The 18,651-nt window shown below is 57.4% G+C and overlaps 1 protein-coding gene across 2 annotated transcripts in view; it reads left to right on the forward strand.

Moving 5' to 3' along the window:
* The first annotated feature begins 3,141 nt into the window (after positions 1-3,141).
* The window catches only part of KIRREL3 (kirre like nephrin family adhesion molecule 3), a 474,640-nt gene continuing 459,130 nt past the window's right edge, over positions 3,142-18,651 (forward strand). Inside the window, exon 1 of one of the 2 annotated variants that reach the window (XM_054176072.1) lies at positions 3,142-3,379. In XM_054176072.1, the coding sequence (XP_054032047.1) occupies positions 3,319-3,379 (61 nt within the window). In that variant the 5' untranslated portion in view covers positions 3,142-3,318. The remainder of the gene's footprint in view (positions 3,380-18,651) is intronic. The other variant, XM_054176071.1, reaches the window with a different exon arrangement.

An 18,651-nucleotide genomic window follows, 5' to 3' on the forward strand; every position in this document is an offset into this window, starting at 1 on the left:
TCGAGTTTAGCCTGTCTGGCCTCAGGTTTAACTCATTTGGCATTGGATTTAAACTGTCTGGTATCAAGTTTAACTAACCAGGTATCAAGTCTAACCCACCTGGCATCAAGTTTAACCTGTCTGGCATCGAGTTTAACCTGTCTGGCATCAGGTTTAACCCATTTGGCATTGGATTTGAACTGTCTGGTATCAGGTTTAACCCACCTGGCATTGAGTTTAACCTGTCTGGCCTCAGGTTTAACTCATTTGGCATTGGATTTAAACTGTCTGGTATCAAGTTTAACTAACCAGGTATCAAGTCTAACCCACCTGGCATCGAGTTTAACCTGTCTGGCATCAGGTTTAACCCATTTGGTGTTGGATTTAAACTGTCTGGTATCAAGTCTAACCCACCTGGCATCGAGTTTAACCTGTCTGGCATCAGGTTTAACCCATTTGGCATCGGATTTAAACTGTCTGGTATCAAGTTTAACTAACCAGGTATCAAGTCTAACCCACCTGGCATCGAGTTTAACCTGTCTGGCATCAGGTTTAACCCATTTGGCATTGGATTTAAACTGTCTGGTATCAAGTTTAACTAACCAGGTATCAAGTTTAACCCACCTGGCATCGAGTTTAACCTGTCTGGCCTCAGGTTTAACCCATTTGGTGTTGGATTTAAACTGTCTGGTATCAAATCTAACCCACCTGGCATCAAGTTTAACCTATCTGGCCTCAGGTTTAACCCATTTGGCATTGGATTTAAACTGTCTGGTATCAAGTTTAACCAACCAGGTATCAAGTTTAACCCACCTGGCATCGAGTTTAGCCTGTCTGGCATCAGGTTTAACCCATTTGGCATCAGATTTAAACTGTCTGGTATCAAGTTTAACCAACCAGGTATCAAGTCTAACCCACCTGGCATTGAGTTTAACCTGTCTGGCATCAGGTTTAACCCATTTGGTGTTGGATTTAAACTGTCTGGTATCAAGTCTAACCCACCTGGCATCGAGTTTAACTTGTCTGGCATCAGGTTTAACTCATTTGGCATTGGATTTAAGCTGTCTGGTATCAAGTCTATCCCACCTGGCATCGAGTTTAACCTGTCTGGCCTCAGGTTTAACCCGTTTGGTGCTGGATTTAAACTGTCTGGTATCAAGTCTAACCAACCTGGCATCAAGTTTAACCTGTCTGGCATCAGGTTTAACTCATTTGGCATTGGATTTAAACTGTCTGGTATCAAGTCTATCCCACCTGGCATTGAATTTAACCTGTCTGGCATCAGGTTTAACTCATTTGGCATCGGATTTAAACTGTCTGGTATCAAGTTTAACCAACCAGGTATCAAGTCTAACCCACCTGGCATTGAGTTTAACCTGTCTGGCATCAGGTTTAACTCATTTGGCATCGGATTTAAACTGTCTGGTATCAAGTTTAACCAACCAGGTATCAAGTCTAACCCACCTGGCATCGAGTTTAACCCCCTTTACATCAGGTGTAATCCCTTAGCATCGAGTTTAACACACCCTCCACCCCACTCCCTCGCCAGCATCAGATTTAGGCTGCTAGCAGGAGCGGTCCCTGCCTAGCTAAGCCAGCGCGGGTAACCAGGCAGCCGCGCTGCCGGCAAGGCAAGCGAGCACTTGCAGAAGCTCCCAGCCCGCTTTGAAGTTCACCTTTCAGCCCAGCAGTGAGTAATTAGAGTCCCCAGCTGTAATTACTTTCTAAAGCTGGGTTTTTAATTGCGCTCCTGCCCCCACCTGCCCCTTTTGGACTCGGAGAAGGAGGCCAGGAGCTCCCTGGCCTCGCTGCTGCAAAGCACACAAGAGGTGACAGAAAATTGCTTTTCAGCTCTTTGATTTTTGGGTCTCCCCCCCCCCCCCCCCCCCCCCCCCCCCCCTCCCCCAAAGCTCTCCGTAGGCAAAACCAAAAAGAAATGGCAAAGCACCCCCAAAAAAAGCTCAGAAATGGTTATTAGAGGGAAGAAAAAAAGCCAATTTCCCCCTCCCCCTTTGTGTGGGGCTGGGGGGGGCTGCTTCCCCAACCCCACCCCCCACCCCCTTATTTGGGGCTATTTTAGTGATCTTTTTATCTTTTCTTCACTCCAGAGGGGGGGATTTGGGGGAGGGGGAGCTGCTGTTCCCCACCTCCCTCCCAAAGCGTGAACCTGAAACTGGGGGACAATGGATGAACCCCAGCCCCTCCCGTGGGTCCTCGAACACCCCACCCTCCCCCTCCCCTCCCCAGCCTCTGAGGGGATCCCAGAGTGGGGGTGGGGGTGTTTTTCTGGTGCCCCTACCCCAAACTACACTTCGGGGTGAGGTTCTGGCTGCTTCCCCCTTCCTCTCCCGGGGCCCACCCCCCAGTGCTGGATTGCTACGGGGCAGCTGGGGCAGCCCAGCAGGCAGGGGAAGGTGGTGCTGGGGGGGTGGGGGCTGTCATGGCTGACGGGAGGCAAGACCCCCCACCCCTTTGCCCCATTTTGGAGATTAAAGGGGTGTGGGGTGTGCATTAGAGACTGGGGGGGGGGGACAACTTCTTAATCTGCCCCACTGGCGTGGGGAGCAGCACCCAAACATGCTGGGGGTGACAAGACACCACTCCCCCCCCCCCCCAGTTTAGGGACACGACCACCAGGCCACTGCTTTCCCTGCCCCGTTGTGTAGGGAGCAGCACCTTGAAGTCGGGGGGGTACCACTAGGGGAGGTGGTTGGGGTTTGGGTTGCATTTTGGGGGGGGTGGGGGTGGGGCATCCCTCCCTCCCTTGCCAGTGATGCACAAGTGGCTGCTCCCACCTTCCCCGAATCCCCCCCCTCCGCCCCTTCTCTCTCCCCCAGCTTTGTGGGTTTGGGGGGGGGAGGGGGTCTGCGTGTGCACAAATCGCCCACCCTCCCCCCCCCAGCCCAGCTGAGCCATCGCTCAGCTGCGCGCAAGTTACTCCCCCTTCACCCAGCACTTTCCTTCCTGCCTTCCCTCCCCCTATTTTTATTATTTTTCTCCCTCCCCCTCCCCTCTCTCCTTCCCCCCCCCTCCTCAAAAAGCCAGCCTGCGCCCAGCAGCGCTCCGCCAGTCAAGGCAGAGCAGCCGGGGGAGGAGCTGGGGGTAGGGGGGGTGGGGGGGGGCGGCGGCGGCGGTGGTGGTGGTGGTGATGGAGCCGGGAATGGAACCGGGGATGCAACCGGGAGAGCGAAGCCGGCGGGCGGCGGCGGCAGCAGCGGCGGCGGCCTGAAGCTCTCCGCCAGTGGCATCAGCGGCGGCGGAGCCCCCTCCCCAAACACCTCTCTGCAGCTCCTCCAGCCGGTTTACCACCCCTGCCGGCAGCCGAGCCCACCCTCAGGAATGAGCGCTTTCCAGGCAGACCTCCTCCTCCTCCTCCTCGGGTGCTTCCTCCTCAGCCAAGGTAGGACCTGCAGCCTGCACTTAGTTTTCTCGGTGTTGGATGGAGGGCTGGGGGGGTGTTGGGGGCGGGGGCCGTGGGGGGTGGGTGTCTGCGCCTTCTCTTTGCTGTTTGCACAAATGTTGGGGTGTGTGGCGGTGGTGGAGAAGGAGGATTGCAGAGTTTTTCATCCATCCTTGGCGAAGCAGCTCGCTCGGTGGCTTTTTTTTTCCCCCCCCTTCTTATTGCACATGGAAAAAAAAAAAGGGGGGGAAAAAATATCTTCGGCATGCAAATGAGTTCTTTCAGCTCCAGCTCCGTTAATTAGATCGTGTTTGTGTGTAAACACCGGCTTTGCTCAGCAACAGCCCCCCTCCCAGCCCCCCTCCCCAGCGCCGCCCGGTTCTTGTGCCCGTACCGAGGGATGGTTGATAGCGGCGGGGAGGGAAGGAGCCGCTTCGGCTGGCAGCGGAGGATGGCTCCATCCTCGCCCCTCTTGCGGAGCGATTTGCTCTTGGAAGGGGTTGGTTGCGGTGCGGGGAGAAGAGTTGGTTTGGATGCTGCCAGCCGAGGGGAGGTGGGGAGCCCCTGTTGATGGTGTTCGGGGGGGGGTGGCTCCTGACAGCATGGGAGTCGGGTGGCAATCTGGAGGAATTCGCCGTGGAACTTTGCTCCCCTGCCTTTTCTGCCCTCCCGACATGGAGAAACCAAGCAGGGTTTGGGGCGTGGGGTGGGTTTTGGGCAGCTGTTGGCCATCCTGCTGCGTGCTTGGTCCCTGGGCTCTCCGTCACCTGTGGAGGACGCTGAGCTTGAGCCAGCCCCAAGCTTCGCCGAGCTGCTGCCGGTCTCAGATGCCATCTGTGTCACGCAGCCCTGGTCCCAAAGCCGCCTGTTGCGAGGGGAGGTCTTGGTGTATGCCTTTGGGGGGGGGGGGGGGAAGGGGAGTGTGTGTGGGGGAAACAAAACACAACCAAACCAACCAACAAACTGAACAAAACACAAGAAGAGGAGGGGGAAAAAAAACCCACCACCGCCACCGAGCCCACCCCATCAACCAAGCCCAAACCCACGCAGCTAGTCCATCTGTTGATTAAATGAAGGATAAAACTTTTGGAGAGAGTAGTGCTGCTCGACGGGCAGCTGGCTTTGTAGCTCAGCCAGGCAGCATTGCTGAACACCTTTCCCCCCCCGTCCCCCCAAATCAGACTCTGTGGTTTCCCCCCCCACACCCCTTATTCCCCGAGCACAGGGATGTTGTGTTTCGAGGTAGCCGAGGCTGCCCCGGTGTGCGTGTGTGTGTGTGGGAGGGGTGTGGAGTCTCCTCTGGAGATACTCAAAGCCAGCCTGGATGTGTTCTTCTGTGGGCTACTCCAGGTGACCCTGCTCTGGGCAGCGGGGGAGGGGGGAAGGTGTGAGGTTGGACTGGAAGGATCTTTCGAGGTCCTTTCCAACCCCTAACACTCTGTGAATTCTGTGGCTGCACTTCTGCTGGTCCTCACCTCTCTCTTTCCCTGCGCTCGGATGTGATGCTGGAGCTCCCACGCTGTCCTCTCTTCCCTTCCCTCCTCTCCCCGGTATTTTTTTGCCTTCCCTCCCCTCCCTCTCTCTCTCTGCTTGTGCTAGTATTCCTTCGGGGCGGGGGGGGGGAAGCTGTGTTTGCCTTTCGCCTTTGCCTGGGCACCAAAGGAGCCTGCTGCGTCTGCCGTGTAGGTTTCTGGCTGAACAAATCCGAACTCTCCCCTGGCGCAGCAGGGGCTGGGGATGGATAGCAAACGGTCGGGAAAGCTGATCCCGGCCTGCTCCCACCCCGGCCCTCAACTCCCCACGGGTCCCACGGCACTCGGGGAGCAGAGCTGAAGTTTGTATCTAGGATCCGGCAGGGTGCTGTTTCTCTCTCTCTCTCTCTCTCCTTTTTTTCCCTCCCCCTCTCCCTCCTCCTTTTCGCAGCCATTATCTTTAATGCACTTTTTAATCGCGCCGCCGTTCGCGAGCCGCCGCAGCTCCTCGGCTCTGCTGCGCGGAGCCTCGGCTCAGCTGATCTTTCCCCCCTCTCTCTCTCCCCCACCATCATCTGCCACCTTGCTTATTCATGCTGGGTTACGAGGCAGGGTGACAGCATCTTGAGGGCTTTTTTTTGTGTGGCTGCTTTCTCCCGGAGGATGAGCTCCGAACGTTTCGCTCCCGCGGAGCTGCTGCCGGCAGCGTCCGGCCGAGCCCCGCTGAGGTGGAACCGTGCGGAGGGTCCCCGATAGGCTTTGGTGCCGAGGAATCCTTCGACCACACGGTGCTCGGGGGGAGGAGAAACGGCCTGGATGTAGGAACTGAAGCCTGTCTGCGTTGTGTCTGCCCTCCTTGAGCGGTGGCAGTGGTTGGTTGGTGTGCCCAAAGGTGGCATTCACTTTCCGGGGGTGAAGGGAGGCTTGAGTCACTGGTGGGCTGTGGGGATGGGATGTGTTTGAAGGCAGAGGACAATGATGCCTGGCTCTGGAAGGAGCTGTTGGGCCAAAACTCAGCTTGGAGGAACAAATAAAATCCTTTGGCTCAGCTGCAAGGAGTTTGTGGCTCTTTCTGGCAGGCAGGGAGCAGGCAGGGCTGCCTGCAACACCCAAGGGGCACGAAGGGATTTGCCATCACAGGACAGGCAGGACTTCCATTCCTCCAAGCCAAGGGCATCAGAGGTGGGATGCTCACATCTGCTGGGATCAATGATTGGGATATTAGTTAAAAACCCACCTGCTTGACCCAAAAGCCTCATGGAAAAGGCATTTTCCATCCAGGGATCCATACACCTTTGCCCTTGGGTTTGTACTCTGTGCCTCCCTGTGGCATGCCAGCATCCTGCTGTTTCTGCAGACCTCGCAGGCTGGAACCTGGGCTTCCAGCTGAGCTTGCAGGAGGGGAAGGTGCTGGCTGCTCCCTGCCCCCTGCTCAGCTGAGGAGGAGGATGATCTCTTTCACAGCTGTGCTTCTCTTGAGGTGATGTAGGAAGAACAAATTGCCTTCCCTTGAGCATCCTCTGTCTCTCACCCTTACAAATGGCCTGAAACAGGCAACGTTTTCTCTTTCTGCAAGTCGATAGCTCCTCTCCAGGGCTGCATTCCCCCTAGGGTTCTTTCTCTCCCACCCATCCCCAGTAGCTGTCAGGGCCACAGCTCCTTTGGAAGGCAGATCAAGTTGCAGCACGATTTGCCTCCTGTGGAGACCAGACGTGTGGTGCCCCTTGGTGGGAAGGAATTGATGCTGCCACGAAGCTTTTTTGCTTCTGCCTGGTGAATCTCTTACCCCTCCCTCCTCTGCTCCAAGCTGGGTGAGCCTGGAAGTGACTGGGAAAAGTACTTCAGCCGTGGGAAGCTGGGGCTGTGCGTAGGAGCACCTCTGAAGGTGTTCCTGCAGCCACCCCCTCCTCTTACTGGCCTGTGCTAAATGGGTTTGGCAGGATCTGAAACGTACCCTGGCTGGGAAGATTTCTGCCTGGCTGCGAAGATTTCTGCCTGGCTGGGGCTCTCTTTCCAGAGGCATGTTTGCTTTCCCTCAGGGTGATGGATACCAAGCTCTCCAGGTGTTGCAGGCTGTGTTTTTCTCCTTCACAGTTCACTTGGTTCCTCCCTGGAAGTGACTGCTTTGCAATCCTCTCTCAGAGGGGCCAGTTATTAACATCAGTGGCTCAATTTCCCCCTGGCTGTCATCACTTCCCCAGGGTGGAGAAGGGGGAAATGAAGCTAATGAGAGAAACTCCACCAGTTCCACCCAAGTGGCAGGGCCAGGAGATGAAGACTTTGGCAACTCAGGGAAGGTCGGTGGGTGATAGGGGAGCAAAAACGAATGCTCAGGGGAGTGCTGGGAGGTGTGTTGGGCTGCTTCCTAAACCCAGCAGGTGAATGCCAGCACTGGGGAGTCGCTTGGGAAAGACCAGAAGTGCCAAGGAAGGGCTCACAAGAAGTGGGGACTGAACAGGGTTGAGCAGAAGGCAGAAATGGTCTGGAAAGGAGCTGTGTGAAGATGCGAGGTGCAGCCGGTGGAAGGGTGTGGGTTTGGCAGGGGCAAAGGAGTTATCTGGAGGGGAGGGAAGCTGAAGCAAGCCTCAAGTGAGAGCTGTCGCTGTCCAGCCTGAAGCAGCAGCGCAGGGTTGTCTGCTCCGACAGTCCTGCCTTAACCCAATTTGCATCCCCGCAGGCTTCCCGCCGTCGGTCTGTGCCTCCTGCAGCTAGCTCCACGCAAGGACCACAGATGACTCTGCTCAAAGTGGCTTTCTTGTCAGGTTTCACTTCTTCGAGCAGAGCAGGAGGGAGGAGCTGCAGGGTTCTGTTCAGGTGGCCTTGGCTGGAGGGAGCGGAGCCCAGGAGCAGCGCCTGCCCTGCCCCTTGCGCCGCAGCCCTGCCGGCCTCCCTCCTGCCAAGGTGAGGCAGAGGTCCCCGGGCGGCTTCACGCCCGGCACATCTCGGGCAGGTGCCGATGCCTTCTGTGCTTTCCTGTGGGTTTTTAGGGCACGGCAAGCAGAGCAGAAACGTGCCCAGAAATCCCTGGCAGTTCGCAGCGCTGCGTGCCGCCGGCTCCCGGCCCCTCTGTACTCAGGCTGCGGTGCTGGAGTGACAAAGCTCCGTGCCTGGCTCTCTTTTGTAGCTGTAAACAAAGGGGAGAGGCTGATGTGCCCCCTCAGGTTGTGAGCTGGCTGAGGATCAAGGAGTTGGCATAAACTGTTTCCCCACCAGCAGCCTGTGATGGAGAAGTGAGGCTCGCTTCAAATCTCCGGTTTAATGATCGGCTCTAGAGTGCTCCTGGCTTTCAGCTCCTCAGCCTGCTGGGCTGCTGGAGAATTGGCTTCACAGCCCTTCCAGGAGCCTTCTAGCAGGATTAAACAGATTAAACAGCTGCTTTTGCTTCCTTATTTCCACTCCCCCCTCCCTTTTATTTATTTTGAAGAGCAGCACATTTGTCACAACAAGCGGTGATAGACCCTGATGCAGCCTCTGCCGTGGAGGAACACAGCTCCTTCCCCTGGCTGGCGTGGATGGGGGGGAGGGGGCTGTGAATCCACAGGTTGCATCAGGTGGGAAAGGACCCTCCAAGGGCATCTTGTCCAACCCCCCTGCAGACAGCAAGGACACCTCCAGCTAGATAAGGCTGCCCAGGGTCGCATCAAATCTGATCTTGAATGTCCCCGGGGATGGGGCCTCAACCACATCCCTGGGCGACCTGTGCCAGTGTTCCACCACCCTCAGTGTGCAGAACTTCCCCCCTGATGTCCAACCTAACTCTGCCCTGTTTCAAACCACTGCCCCTGGTCCCTACAACCCCTTCTAAACAGCTCCTCCCCACCCTTCCTGTGTAGCTGCCCTTCAGATCCTGGAATCCATCACCTGAAGAACGAGCTTCAGACCTCCCAGGAAGCGTGTTGGGGTTGTTTGTCCCTAGGCTATGAAGAAATGAGATTTAAAGCCCCTGCTGCCTTTCCCAGGCAGGAAATGACTCCTGGTGCTGCCCAGGACTCATGGGTTTTCTCTTTCTCTGCTTCACTGCACCTCAGAGTATGTTTTGTGCTTCCAACTACTCGAAGGGGGGTGAGGAGGAACACCCCCTTCTGAATCGAGCATTGTGGCAGGACAGAGCAAACGCTGCCTGCTAGGCTTGGAAGCTGTGGCCTAGCAGATGTCCTGCTTCAATATCCCCTTTGAGCGTGGTGGAGGCTGTTTATTCATGGCTGGCAAAGCCCCTGCTCGAGTGTTTGCCTTTCCCTGGTGGCAGAGGCAGCAGCAGCAGCCTCCAACGTGGAGCAGAAGGAGCCGGGGGTCACTTGGCTCTTCCTTTGCCAAGCTGCTGTTGAACAGCCTCAGATCTCGCCGTGCTCTGAGCATAGCTCCTAGCCACAGGCTCCTGGGCATCCTGCCTCTTCCAGTGTCACATGGCAGCCTGAGTAGGAGGTGGAAGGTTTGCATTGTTAAATTCAGATGCTGACTTCAGGAGGAGATCTTCATGTGTTCCTTCAACGCCTCCACTTGCAGCCAAAGCTGCAAGGAGCTGCTGGGCTGCTGTGTTTTGAGCTGGATGTGGTTGGGGGGGGGGCTGGGGGCTTTGCCAGAACTCCCTTTGTGCCTGGTGGGACTGCAGGGTCTGAGATGTGGTCAGCTGGTGGCTAACTCAGCCCTCCAGTGGGGCTGACCTCATGTTCTCGTGTCTGGTGGTGGTGGTTTCAATGTGACCTATGGCAAAACCATGCTGAGCACACGGAGACTGGAGAGGAGGAAGAAATCCTTGAGAGTGAGGATGGGGAGACTCTGGAACAGGTTGCCCAGGGAGGCTCTGGGTGTCCCCTCCCTGGAGATGGTCAGGGCCAGGCTGGATGAGGTCTTGAGCAACCTGGGCTGGTGTGAGGTGTCATTGCCCATAGCAGGGGGGTTGGAACTGGATGAGCTTTGAGGTCCCTTCCAACCCATTCTATGAATCCCTGCTTGGATGTGCCAGGGTCTGGCTGGATGCTGCACTACTGAAGGTTTGGGAGCCTTTTGGGTGGTCAACCCTGTTTCTGTGGGAGAGGAAGTGCAGAAGATGTTGGGTAAAGCCTTTTGCAGGAGCTGGCTGCCCAGCAGCATGCACACAGCAGAGGGAAGGAGCCTGGCTACTGACAGGTGGAATCGGCACCAAGGGTGGAAGGGATGAGCTTTCCCACACTTCCCCTTGGCTGCTGGATCAAAGCTCTGTGCTGTGGATCCAATATGACTTTATTACCCCTCAGGAGTGGAGTTCTGGCATTCTGGGGCAAGGTATTTTCTCATTACATAGTCAAAGGATTGTCAGGGCTGGAAGGGAGCTCAAGGCTCAGCCAGCCCCAACCCCCTGCCATGGGCAGGGACACCTCACACCACAGCAGGTTGCTCACAGCCACCTCCAGCCTGGCTGCAAACACCTCCAGGCAGGAGGCTGCCACCACCTCCCTGGGCAGCCTGTGCCAGGCTCTCACCACCCTCCTGGGCAACAACTTCTTCCTCACAGCCAATCTGAACCTACCCATTTCTACTTCTGTTCCATCCCCCCCAAGTCCTATCCCTCCCTGGCACCCTCCAAAGTCCCTCCCCAGCTTGCTTGCAGCCCCCTGCAGACCCTGGAAGGCCACCAGAAGGTCTCCTGGGAGCCTTCTCCTTCTCCTCTTGATGTCTAATGGAAATCTCTCCTCCTCTAGCTTGAATCCACCCCTCCTTAGTCCTATCCCTCCCTGACACCCTCAAAAGTCCCTCCCCAGCTTTCTTGTGGGGTCCCTTCAGACACTGCAAGGCCACAATCCATTAAAAGCTTCAGAACTGAAGGGCCTGGATGCTCCTCAGGTTTCTCCTTCCCCCTCCCCTCCTCAAGCTAAGAATGAGTATTCAGGCTGTGCCCTGCCAGTCAGTAAATGTCAATATTGGATAAGTGTTTCCTTTATATCACTGCAATTTAGCATAAGCTGCTTGGAAACAAATGTCTTCCATAAGCATGAGGTGTTTCAGTGAGTACACAGTCAACACTGCTCCGAGGATTAAATAAATGTCAGCCCCTCTTGTATGCTCAGCAGCCAGGGAAGACAGCCTGGACCTGCGGAGCAGAGGCACAGCAGCCACCACCGGAGGGGCCTGGGGAGACTCCGGGCACAGCGTGGGAGGGGAAGGCCCTGGGAGGGGGTTTGGGAGGTCCCTGGGTGCTAAGGGGATCACAGATTCCCAGAGGAGACCTTCTTGCTCTCTGCAACTCCCTGAAGGGAGGTTGGAGCCAGCTCTTCTCCCAGGCAGGCACCCAGCAGCAGAACAAGAGGACACAGTCTCAAGCTGTGCCAGGGGAGGTTTAGACTAGAGTAAAACAGGTTGGGTGAGACCTTTGAGATCATCCAATCCAAGCTATCACCCAGCACCACCTAATCAACTAAACCATGCAGCCAAGCACCCTGTCAAGTCTCCTCCTAAACACCTCCAGTGATGGTGACTGCACCACCTCCCTGGGCAGCACATCCCAAAGGGCAATCACTCTCTCTGTGGAGAACTTCCTCCTAACCTCCAGTTTGAACCTCCCCTGGCACAGCCTGAGACTGTGTCCTCTTGTTCTGGTGCTGGATGCCTGGCAGAGGAGCCCAACCCCCACCTGGCTCCAACCTCCCTTCAGGGAGCTGCAGAGAGCAAGAAGGTCTCCCCTGAGCCTCCTCTTCTGCAGGCTAAGCAACCCCAGCTCCCTCAGCCTCTCTTCATAGGGCTTGTGGTGAGGAGAAAGTTCTTCCCAGCAAGAGAGATTGGTCACTGGACCACCACAGCAGGTTGCTCACAGCCACCTCCAGCCTGGCTGCAAACACCTCCAGCCAGGAGGCTTCCACCACCTCCCTGGGCAGCCTGTGCCAGGCTCTCACCACCCTCATGGCTGTGTCCAACCATTCTCTAACTGAGCCCTGGCCTCAACACCACAGCTCTGCCTCTTTGAGACACCTCCAGGGGTGGGCATTCCACCACCTCCCTGGGCAGCCTGGGCCAGGCTTTCAGAACCCTTTCAGGGAAGAATTTTCTTCTCATACCCAACCTAAACCTCCCCCTGGGGCAACATGAGACCACTTCCTCTTGTGTCTTGGGAGAAGAAACCAACCCTCACCTGTCTCTAACCTCCACTCAGAGAGTTGTTGAGAGCCAGCAGGTCTCCCCTCAGCCTCCTTTGCCTCAGGCTGAACACCCCCAGCTCCTCCAACCACTGCTCAGGGGAATTGTTCATCTAGAAAGTTGAGGAGATGAGGAGCAGGGAGATCATGAACCTTCCTCCCAGACCCAGGTCTGCTTTTTGGTGCTGGCTGGCAAGCCAAAGGCAAACGTTGGCTTGAGCAGGTGGATCCCTGCTGCAGCTCTACCCAAGCTGCCAGTGCTTAGCTGAATCAGCCTCTGCCTTTTCCAGGCCAAACTGAGAGCTGCTTAGCTGCAGTTGGCTTGGCCAAGGGGTGAGGCTTGGTCATCACCTGCTTTGTGGTGAGGAGCACAAATGTTGTGCTTTGAGAGCTGTTGGCAAGCCCTGAGCTTACCCAGTGGTGCTGAGGGATGTGGTTTAGCACCAGCCTGGGGGGGTGGTGGGAATAGAATAGAATAGAATAAAGCAGGTTGGAAAAGACCTTTGAGATCATCAAGTCCAACCTCTCCCCCAGCACCATCTGATCAACTCAACCATGGCACCAAGGGCCTCATCCAGGCTCTTCCTAAACACCTCCAGGGATGGGGACTCCACCACCTCCCTGGGCAGCACATTCCAGTGGCCACCCTCTCTTTCTGGGAAGAACTTTCTCCTCACCTTCAGCCTGAACCTCCCCTGGCACAGCTTGAGACTGTGTCCTCTTGTTCTGCTGCTGGGTGCCTGGGAGAAGAGCCCAACCCCCAGCTGGCTCCAACCTCCCTTCAGGCAGCTGTAGAGAGCAAGGTCTCTCCTGAGCCTCCTCTTCTCCAGGCTGAGCAACCCCAGCTCCCTCAGCCTCGGTTAGGTTGCTGCTCTTCAAGGTCTTTTCCAGCCCAAAGGGTTCTGTGCTTTCAGGAGGCTCTGGGGTGGTTCATGCTGGCAAGGCTTGTGCATGGGAAGGTGGATGAAGGCAGAGGGGAAACCTTTGGCTGCTCTGCCTTCAGCTGTGTGGGTGAGAGGTTCTCACTGCCAAACAGGCCTCTGGGAAGGGAGCTAAATCCAGGCAGCACATGGAAGTGTTCCTCAGCTGTCAGCAGAGGCCTGAGTCCTTTCCTCAAGCCATGCCTGCAGGGTTTCCTGCAGAGCAGCTCTCCCTTTCCATCCCCCCAGGCAGCCTGAGACACCACTGGCTGCTGCCTCGGCCAGTCCATGGCAAGGAGATGAAATCTGGGGGCTGAGCTGGATGTGCTCCCATCCCAACAATGCAAACCTGCTTCTCTCTGCCCAGCTGGCAGAGAGCTGACCGTGGACAACTTGTTCCCAGCTGCCCCAAAATAGCTGTGGACAGAATCACTGAGCAGGCAGATGAAGCTCATCAGCTCCTCTGGTGCCTGTCCCTGCCTCTGCCCGGGGTGGAGCTGTGAGCCTGCAGGGCTGGGTGACCAGGCTGTGGCTGTTCAGCAGAGCAGCCCAGCAGCCCTGCTCAGCACTCAGAGGGTTCTGCAGCTCAACATGAGGAGAAACTTAGAATCAATGGGTTGGAAGGGACCTCAAGGCTCAGCCAGCTCCAACCCCCCTGCCATGGGCAGGGACACCTCACACTGCAGCAGGTTGCTCACAGCCACCTCCAGCCTGGCTGCAAACACCTCCAGGCAGGAGGCTGCCACCACCTCCCTGGGCAGCCTGGGCCAGGCTCTCACCACCCTCCTGGGCAACAACTTCTTCCTCACAGCCAATCTCAAGCTCCCCACTTCTACTTCTGCTCCATCCCCCCCAGTCCTATCCCTCCCTGACACCCTCCAAAGTCCCTCCCCAGCTCTCTTGCAGCCCCCTGCAGATCCTGGAAGGCCACAATAACTTCTTCACTGTGAGGGTCCCAGAGCCCTGGAGCAGGCTGCCCAGAGAGGTTGTGGAGTCTCTGGAGCCTTTCCAACCCCACCTGGATGCATTCCTGTGCAGACTACCCTGGGTGGCCCTGCTCTGGCAGGGGGTTGGACTGGATGAGCTCCAGCGGTCCCCCCCCTGCCCCCTAGCATCCTGTGCAGTACAACCCTCCAGAAGCAGCTTCTGGAGGTTTGGGTCTCCGAATGATCCCTGGCTGGGGAAGGGGAGCGCCGGGGGTGCAATGGGGAGGGGAGCCCCAAGGCTTTCCTCCCTCGAACCGGTTCACCTGGCCGCTCTCGGGCGGCTTCGGCTTCCCTTTTCCCCTTCAGCCTGGCGGTGGCAGCAGCAGCGCTTGCATGGAGCCCGGCTCCGACCTGCCGGAGCAAGGCTCCGCCGGGGAGGTGGCCAAAATTTGGGGTTCGGCGGCCAACCACCTTTCCCCCTCCTGAGCTGCACAGAGCTTGCTTGAAGGTTGTGGCCAGGCGGAGAGCTGAGGGTCTCCTGAGGTCCCCAGCCCTCTCCTGACGAGCAGGGATCCCTCCCTGCGTGCTCGGGACCCATCTCCGGGCAGCAGGGGCAGGTCCGGCTGCGGTGACCCTGGCAGGCAGCATGAAGCGGTGCAAAAGCCCTAAAGCAGAAAGGATGAGGGTGCAAGAGGTGGGGGGGGATGGGGCTGGGTCTGCCCCACTGCTTCTTGCCCACCCACCCCCCAGGGAGAAACGCTCTGAGTGTTAGCCGTGCCGAGGTGAGGAAGCCCTCAGGGGTTCCAGCAGCAGGCAGCGGTGCCCTGCTGGGCTGTTGCTTGCTGGCTTCCCTGGGGGGTGATTTAAGGCTCCTGTCTCCTCCTGGCTGCGTCTTTAATGAGCTGGGAGCGACAGGGGCCACCCTCCTCCTCCTCCACCACCACCACCAGCAACCCCTCCCAGTGCTGGGGAAGCAGAACCAAGAGATGCTAAAATTAGGCACAGCTGTTTGCAGCGTTTTGTCCTCCCAAGCACAGAGCCTGGCAGTGTCTCTTGCTGCTTCCTCAGCTGGTCCAGAGCCTGAAAAGGTTGAAGATATCAAAGCTTTGAGTGGCTGTAAATGAACTGCTTCTGTTGAAGCTGCAGCCTGGCCTGAGCCAGGTGGTTGCAGTTGCTGTGCTTGCTCCGTGGTGGATTTCGTGCAAGTCCCTCTATTTGCAAGCTAAGAGCTAAGCTCTGCAGCATTGCAGAGGGCTTGGGGTGGGGAAGGACCTCTGGAGATCCTCCAAGCCACCCCCACTCCTCAAGCAGGGCACCCCCAGCAGCTTGCCCAGCAGCACAAGGCCCAGGGGGGGTTGGAAGCTCTCCACACCAGGAGAATCATAGAGTCAATGAGGTTGGAAAAGACCTCAAAGATCATCAAGGCCAAGCTGTCAGCCAACACCTCCTGACAGCTAAGCCATGGCTCCAAGGGCCACATCCAAGCCCCTCTTGGACACCTCCAGGGATGGGGACTCCACCACCTCCCTGGGCAGCACATTCCAATGGCCAACAACTCCCTCTGTGAAGAAGGACACTCCACAACTTCTCTGGGCAGCCTGCTCCAGGCCTCCAGCAGCCTCCCAACAAACAACTTTCTCCTCCTCTTCACCTCCAACCTCCTGGGCTCCACTCTCTGCCCACTGCCCCTGGGCACCACTCAGCAGAGTCTGGCCCCAGCCTCTTGCCCCCCAGGGACCCTTCAGCTCTTGCTGAGCATTGCTCTGGGGCTGCTCTTCTGCAGGCTCTCAGCCCCAGGGCTCTCAGCCTGGAACAGGTTGCCCAGGGAGGTGGTTGAGGCTCCATCCCTGGAGATATTCCAGGTGAGGCTGGACAGGGCTCTGGGCAACCTGATCTGGTCAGGGATGTCCTTGCTGCCTGCAGGGGGGTTGGACTGGGGACCTTTGCTCTTGGGGGGGGCTTTGCCAACCCAAACAATTCTCTGATTCTGTGATTCCAAGAGTCTGGAACAAAACTAGAAGTGGGGAGCTTGAGATTGGCTGTGAGGAAGAAGTTGTTGCCCAGGAGGGTGGTGAGAGCCTGGCACAGGTTGCCCAGGGAGGTGGTGGAAGCCTCCTGCCTGGAGGTGTTTGCAGCCAGGCTGGAGGTGGCTGTGAGCAACCTGCTGTGGTGTGAGGTGTCCCAGCCCATGGCAGGGGGCTGGGGCTGGCTGAGCCTTGAGGTCCCTTCCAACCCTGCCAGTTCTGTGACTCTATAAAGCACCTCATGGTGCCTTCAATTCATGTCCAACCCCCACTGTGTTTCTCATGCTCTGCTTGCACGCAGTTGTCCTCCTCACCATGGTCCTGACTTGCTCTTCTGCAAGCACCTTTGTGACTTGCTCACAGTCACTGGGAAGCATGGGAAGGGTTGGGAAGTGACACTTCTCAGGCCCTGGTGCAGTGAGCAGGTAGAGAAGGGACCAAAGAGGCAGCTGAGGAGGCTGCTGGGCAGTGCTGGGGGTGGTGGGAGCTTTTGTCCCCTGGTTTTATTAAGGTGATTAAGGCCCAGCACAGCTGGAGCCTCCACGTGGAGACCAGGAGATGAGGTGAAATTGCAGCAGCTTCCTAACTTAATGAGGCTGTGCAACAGCAATGAGGCTTAATGAGCAGAGTGGAAGAGTGCTGTGGTGCTTGGGAGTGCTGGAGCAGGGGGGGCTGAGCAGGCAGTGCCTGTGCTGGGGAATGATCTCTCCTGGTTGGGATGAGGAACTTGGGAGAGATGGGGAAGAATATTGGCTGGGCAGGTGATGTGCTTCTCTGGCACCTGCTGGGAGTGAAGGAGGAGGTGGAGCACCAGGCACAGAATCATAGCATTGCTGAGGCTGTGAAAGACCTTTTAGGGTCACTGAGTGCAGCTGTTAGCCCAACACTACCAAGGCTGGGGCTAAACCATAGAATCAGGAAGGTTGGGAAAGACCTCACAGATCATCCAGTCCCATGGCTTCAAGTGCCATGTTCCTCAGCACCACATCTCTGCACCTTTGAAACACCTCCAGGGATGGGGACTCTACCACCTCCCTGGGCAGCCTGTGCCAGAGTCTCCCCAGCCTCACTCTCAACAATTCCTTCCTCATCTCCACTCTCAATCTCCTCTCTCCCAGCTCAAAGCCATTGTTCCTCAGCCTGGCACTCCCAACCCCTGTCCAGAGTCCCTCCCCAGCTCTCCTGGAGCCCTTCAGGTCCTGCAAGGCTGCTCTGAGGTCTCCCTGCAGCCTTCTCTTCTCCAGGCTCAACAGCCCCAACTCTCCCAGCCTGGCCCCACAGGGGATGCTCTCAGCCCTCTGAACATCCTGGTGTCCTCCTCTGGAGCCTCTCCAGCAGCTCCAGGTCCTTCTTGTGCTGGGGGCCCCAGAGCTGGAGGCAGTGCTGCAGGTGGGGGCTGAGCAGAGCAGAGCAGAGGGGCAGAATCCCCTCCCTGTGCTGCTGCTCTCCCTGCTCTGGCTGCAGCTCAGCACTCAGCCGGCTCTGGGCTGCCAGGATCCAGTGCTGGCTCCTGGGGAGTTTGTCACCACCTGACCCCCCCAAGGCCTTCTCCTGCAGGCTGCTCTTCAGCCACTCCTTGCCCTGCCTGGATGTGTGCTTGGGATTGCCCCAGCTGCAGGACCCTTGCCCCGAGCAGGCTGCAGGACCTCACCACCCATCTCTGCTGGCATCACCTCCATTTGGAGCCTGGGTGCCGAGGTTTGCAGGAGCTGAGGTTGGCAGGAGCTGGGGTTGTGTGAGGCTGGGCTTGGGGGTGGAGGTGGGAAGCGGCTTAGCTGCTGCCGCTGCTCAGAGTAGTTAAAGCTGAGCACCTCCTAATCTAATAATGAAAGGCAGCGGCAGAAGTGCTCTCGGTGATGCATGGCCCGCGCGGTGAGCGCTAATTGAAAACAGATATTTGCCTCTCAAATGAAATCGTTAATGCCATAAATGGGGGGGGGTTGAGGATTTCACACACGTAGGAGGGCGAAGCAGGGAAGGGCTCTCAGCCTCCCTCCCCCACCCTGCTCTGCCCCAGCTCCCTGGCCGACCCCGAGCAGCATCCTCCGCGCCGTGGGGCTGCAAGGCTGGAGGAAGGAGCTGGGGCTTGGGTTCAAGTAGAGCTGAGAGCCGGGGTGATGGTGGCAGGGGTTGGAAGGGATCCCCAGTCCAATCCCCCTGCCAAGCAGATCACCTAGGAACGTGTCCAGGCTAAACCCAGGTGCATTGGGATCCTCTTCATCTGGCTTTGGTCTGTGGAGGACCTTCCACTCTGGGCTGCTTTTTCCCCCCCTTCCCCATACCTTGCAGGTCTCTCCCAGCCAAAGCTCCATGGGAAGGGGAGGTGAGGCCTTTTAAGAGTGGGGAAGCATCACTCCAGAGCATCACTGGGATACTGGTGACCCTCTTCTTGATAGTCTCTGCTGCCCTGAGCTGGTTGTCCTGGCCCACAGTCCTGGCTTGGTAGGAGAAGCAACTGGTGCTAGGGAGCTGCTGAGCAGGGCTGCTTTTGGGGGCTGCTGGAGGAACATTGGTGCTGGAGCCATGGGGCAGGCTGCCTGGAGAGGCTGTGGAGTCTCCTCTGGAGAGGCTGTGGAGTCTCCTCTGGAGACATCCAAGGCCCACCTGGATGTGTTCCTGTGTGACCTGCCCCAGGTGACCCTTCTTTGGCAGGGGGATTGGACTGGGGATCCCTTCTAGCCCCTTGCCATCATTCTGGCTCCTGAGGTCCCTTCCAGCCTCTACCCTTCTATGGATCTCTGGTCCCCTCAGGGCAACCTGAGTGGGAGCTGATCCTCTAGGGGAGCCTTTTGGCCACGAGTGGTGAGGCTCTAGCAGCCCTCCC

The sequence above is a fragment of the Dryobates pubescens genome, chromosome 34, assembly GCF_014839835.1.
Source record: "Dryobates pubescens isolate bDryPub1 chromosome 34, bDryPub1.pri, whole genome shotgun sequence".
In the NCBI taxonomy this organism is placed as follows: Eukaryota; Metazoa; Chordata; class Aves; order Piciformes; family Picidae; genus Dryobates; species Dryobates pubescens.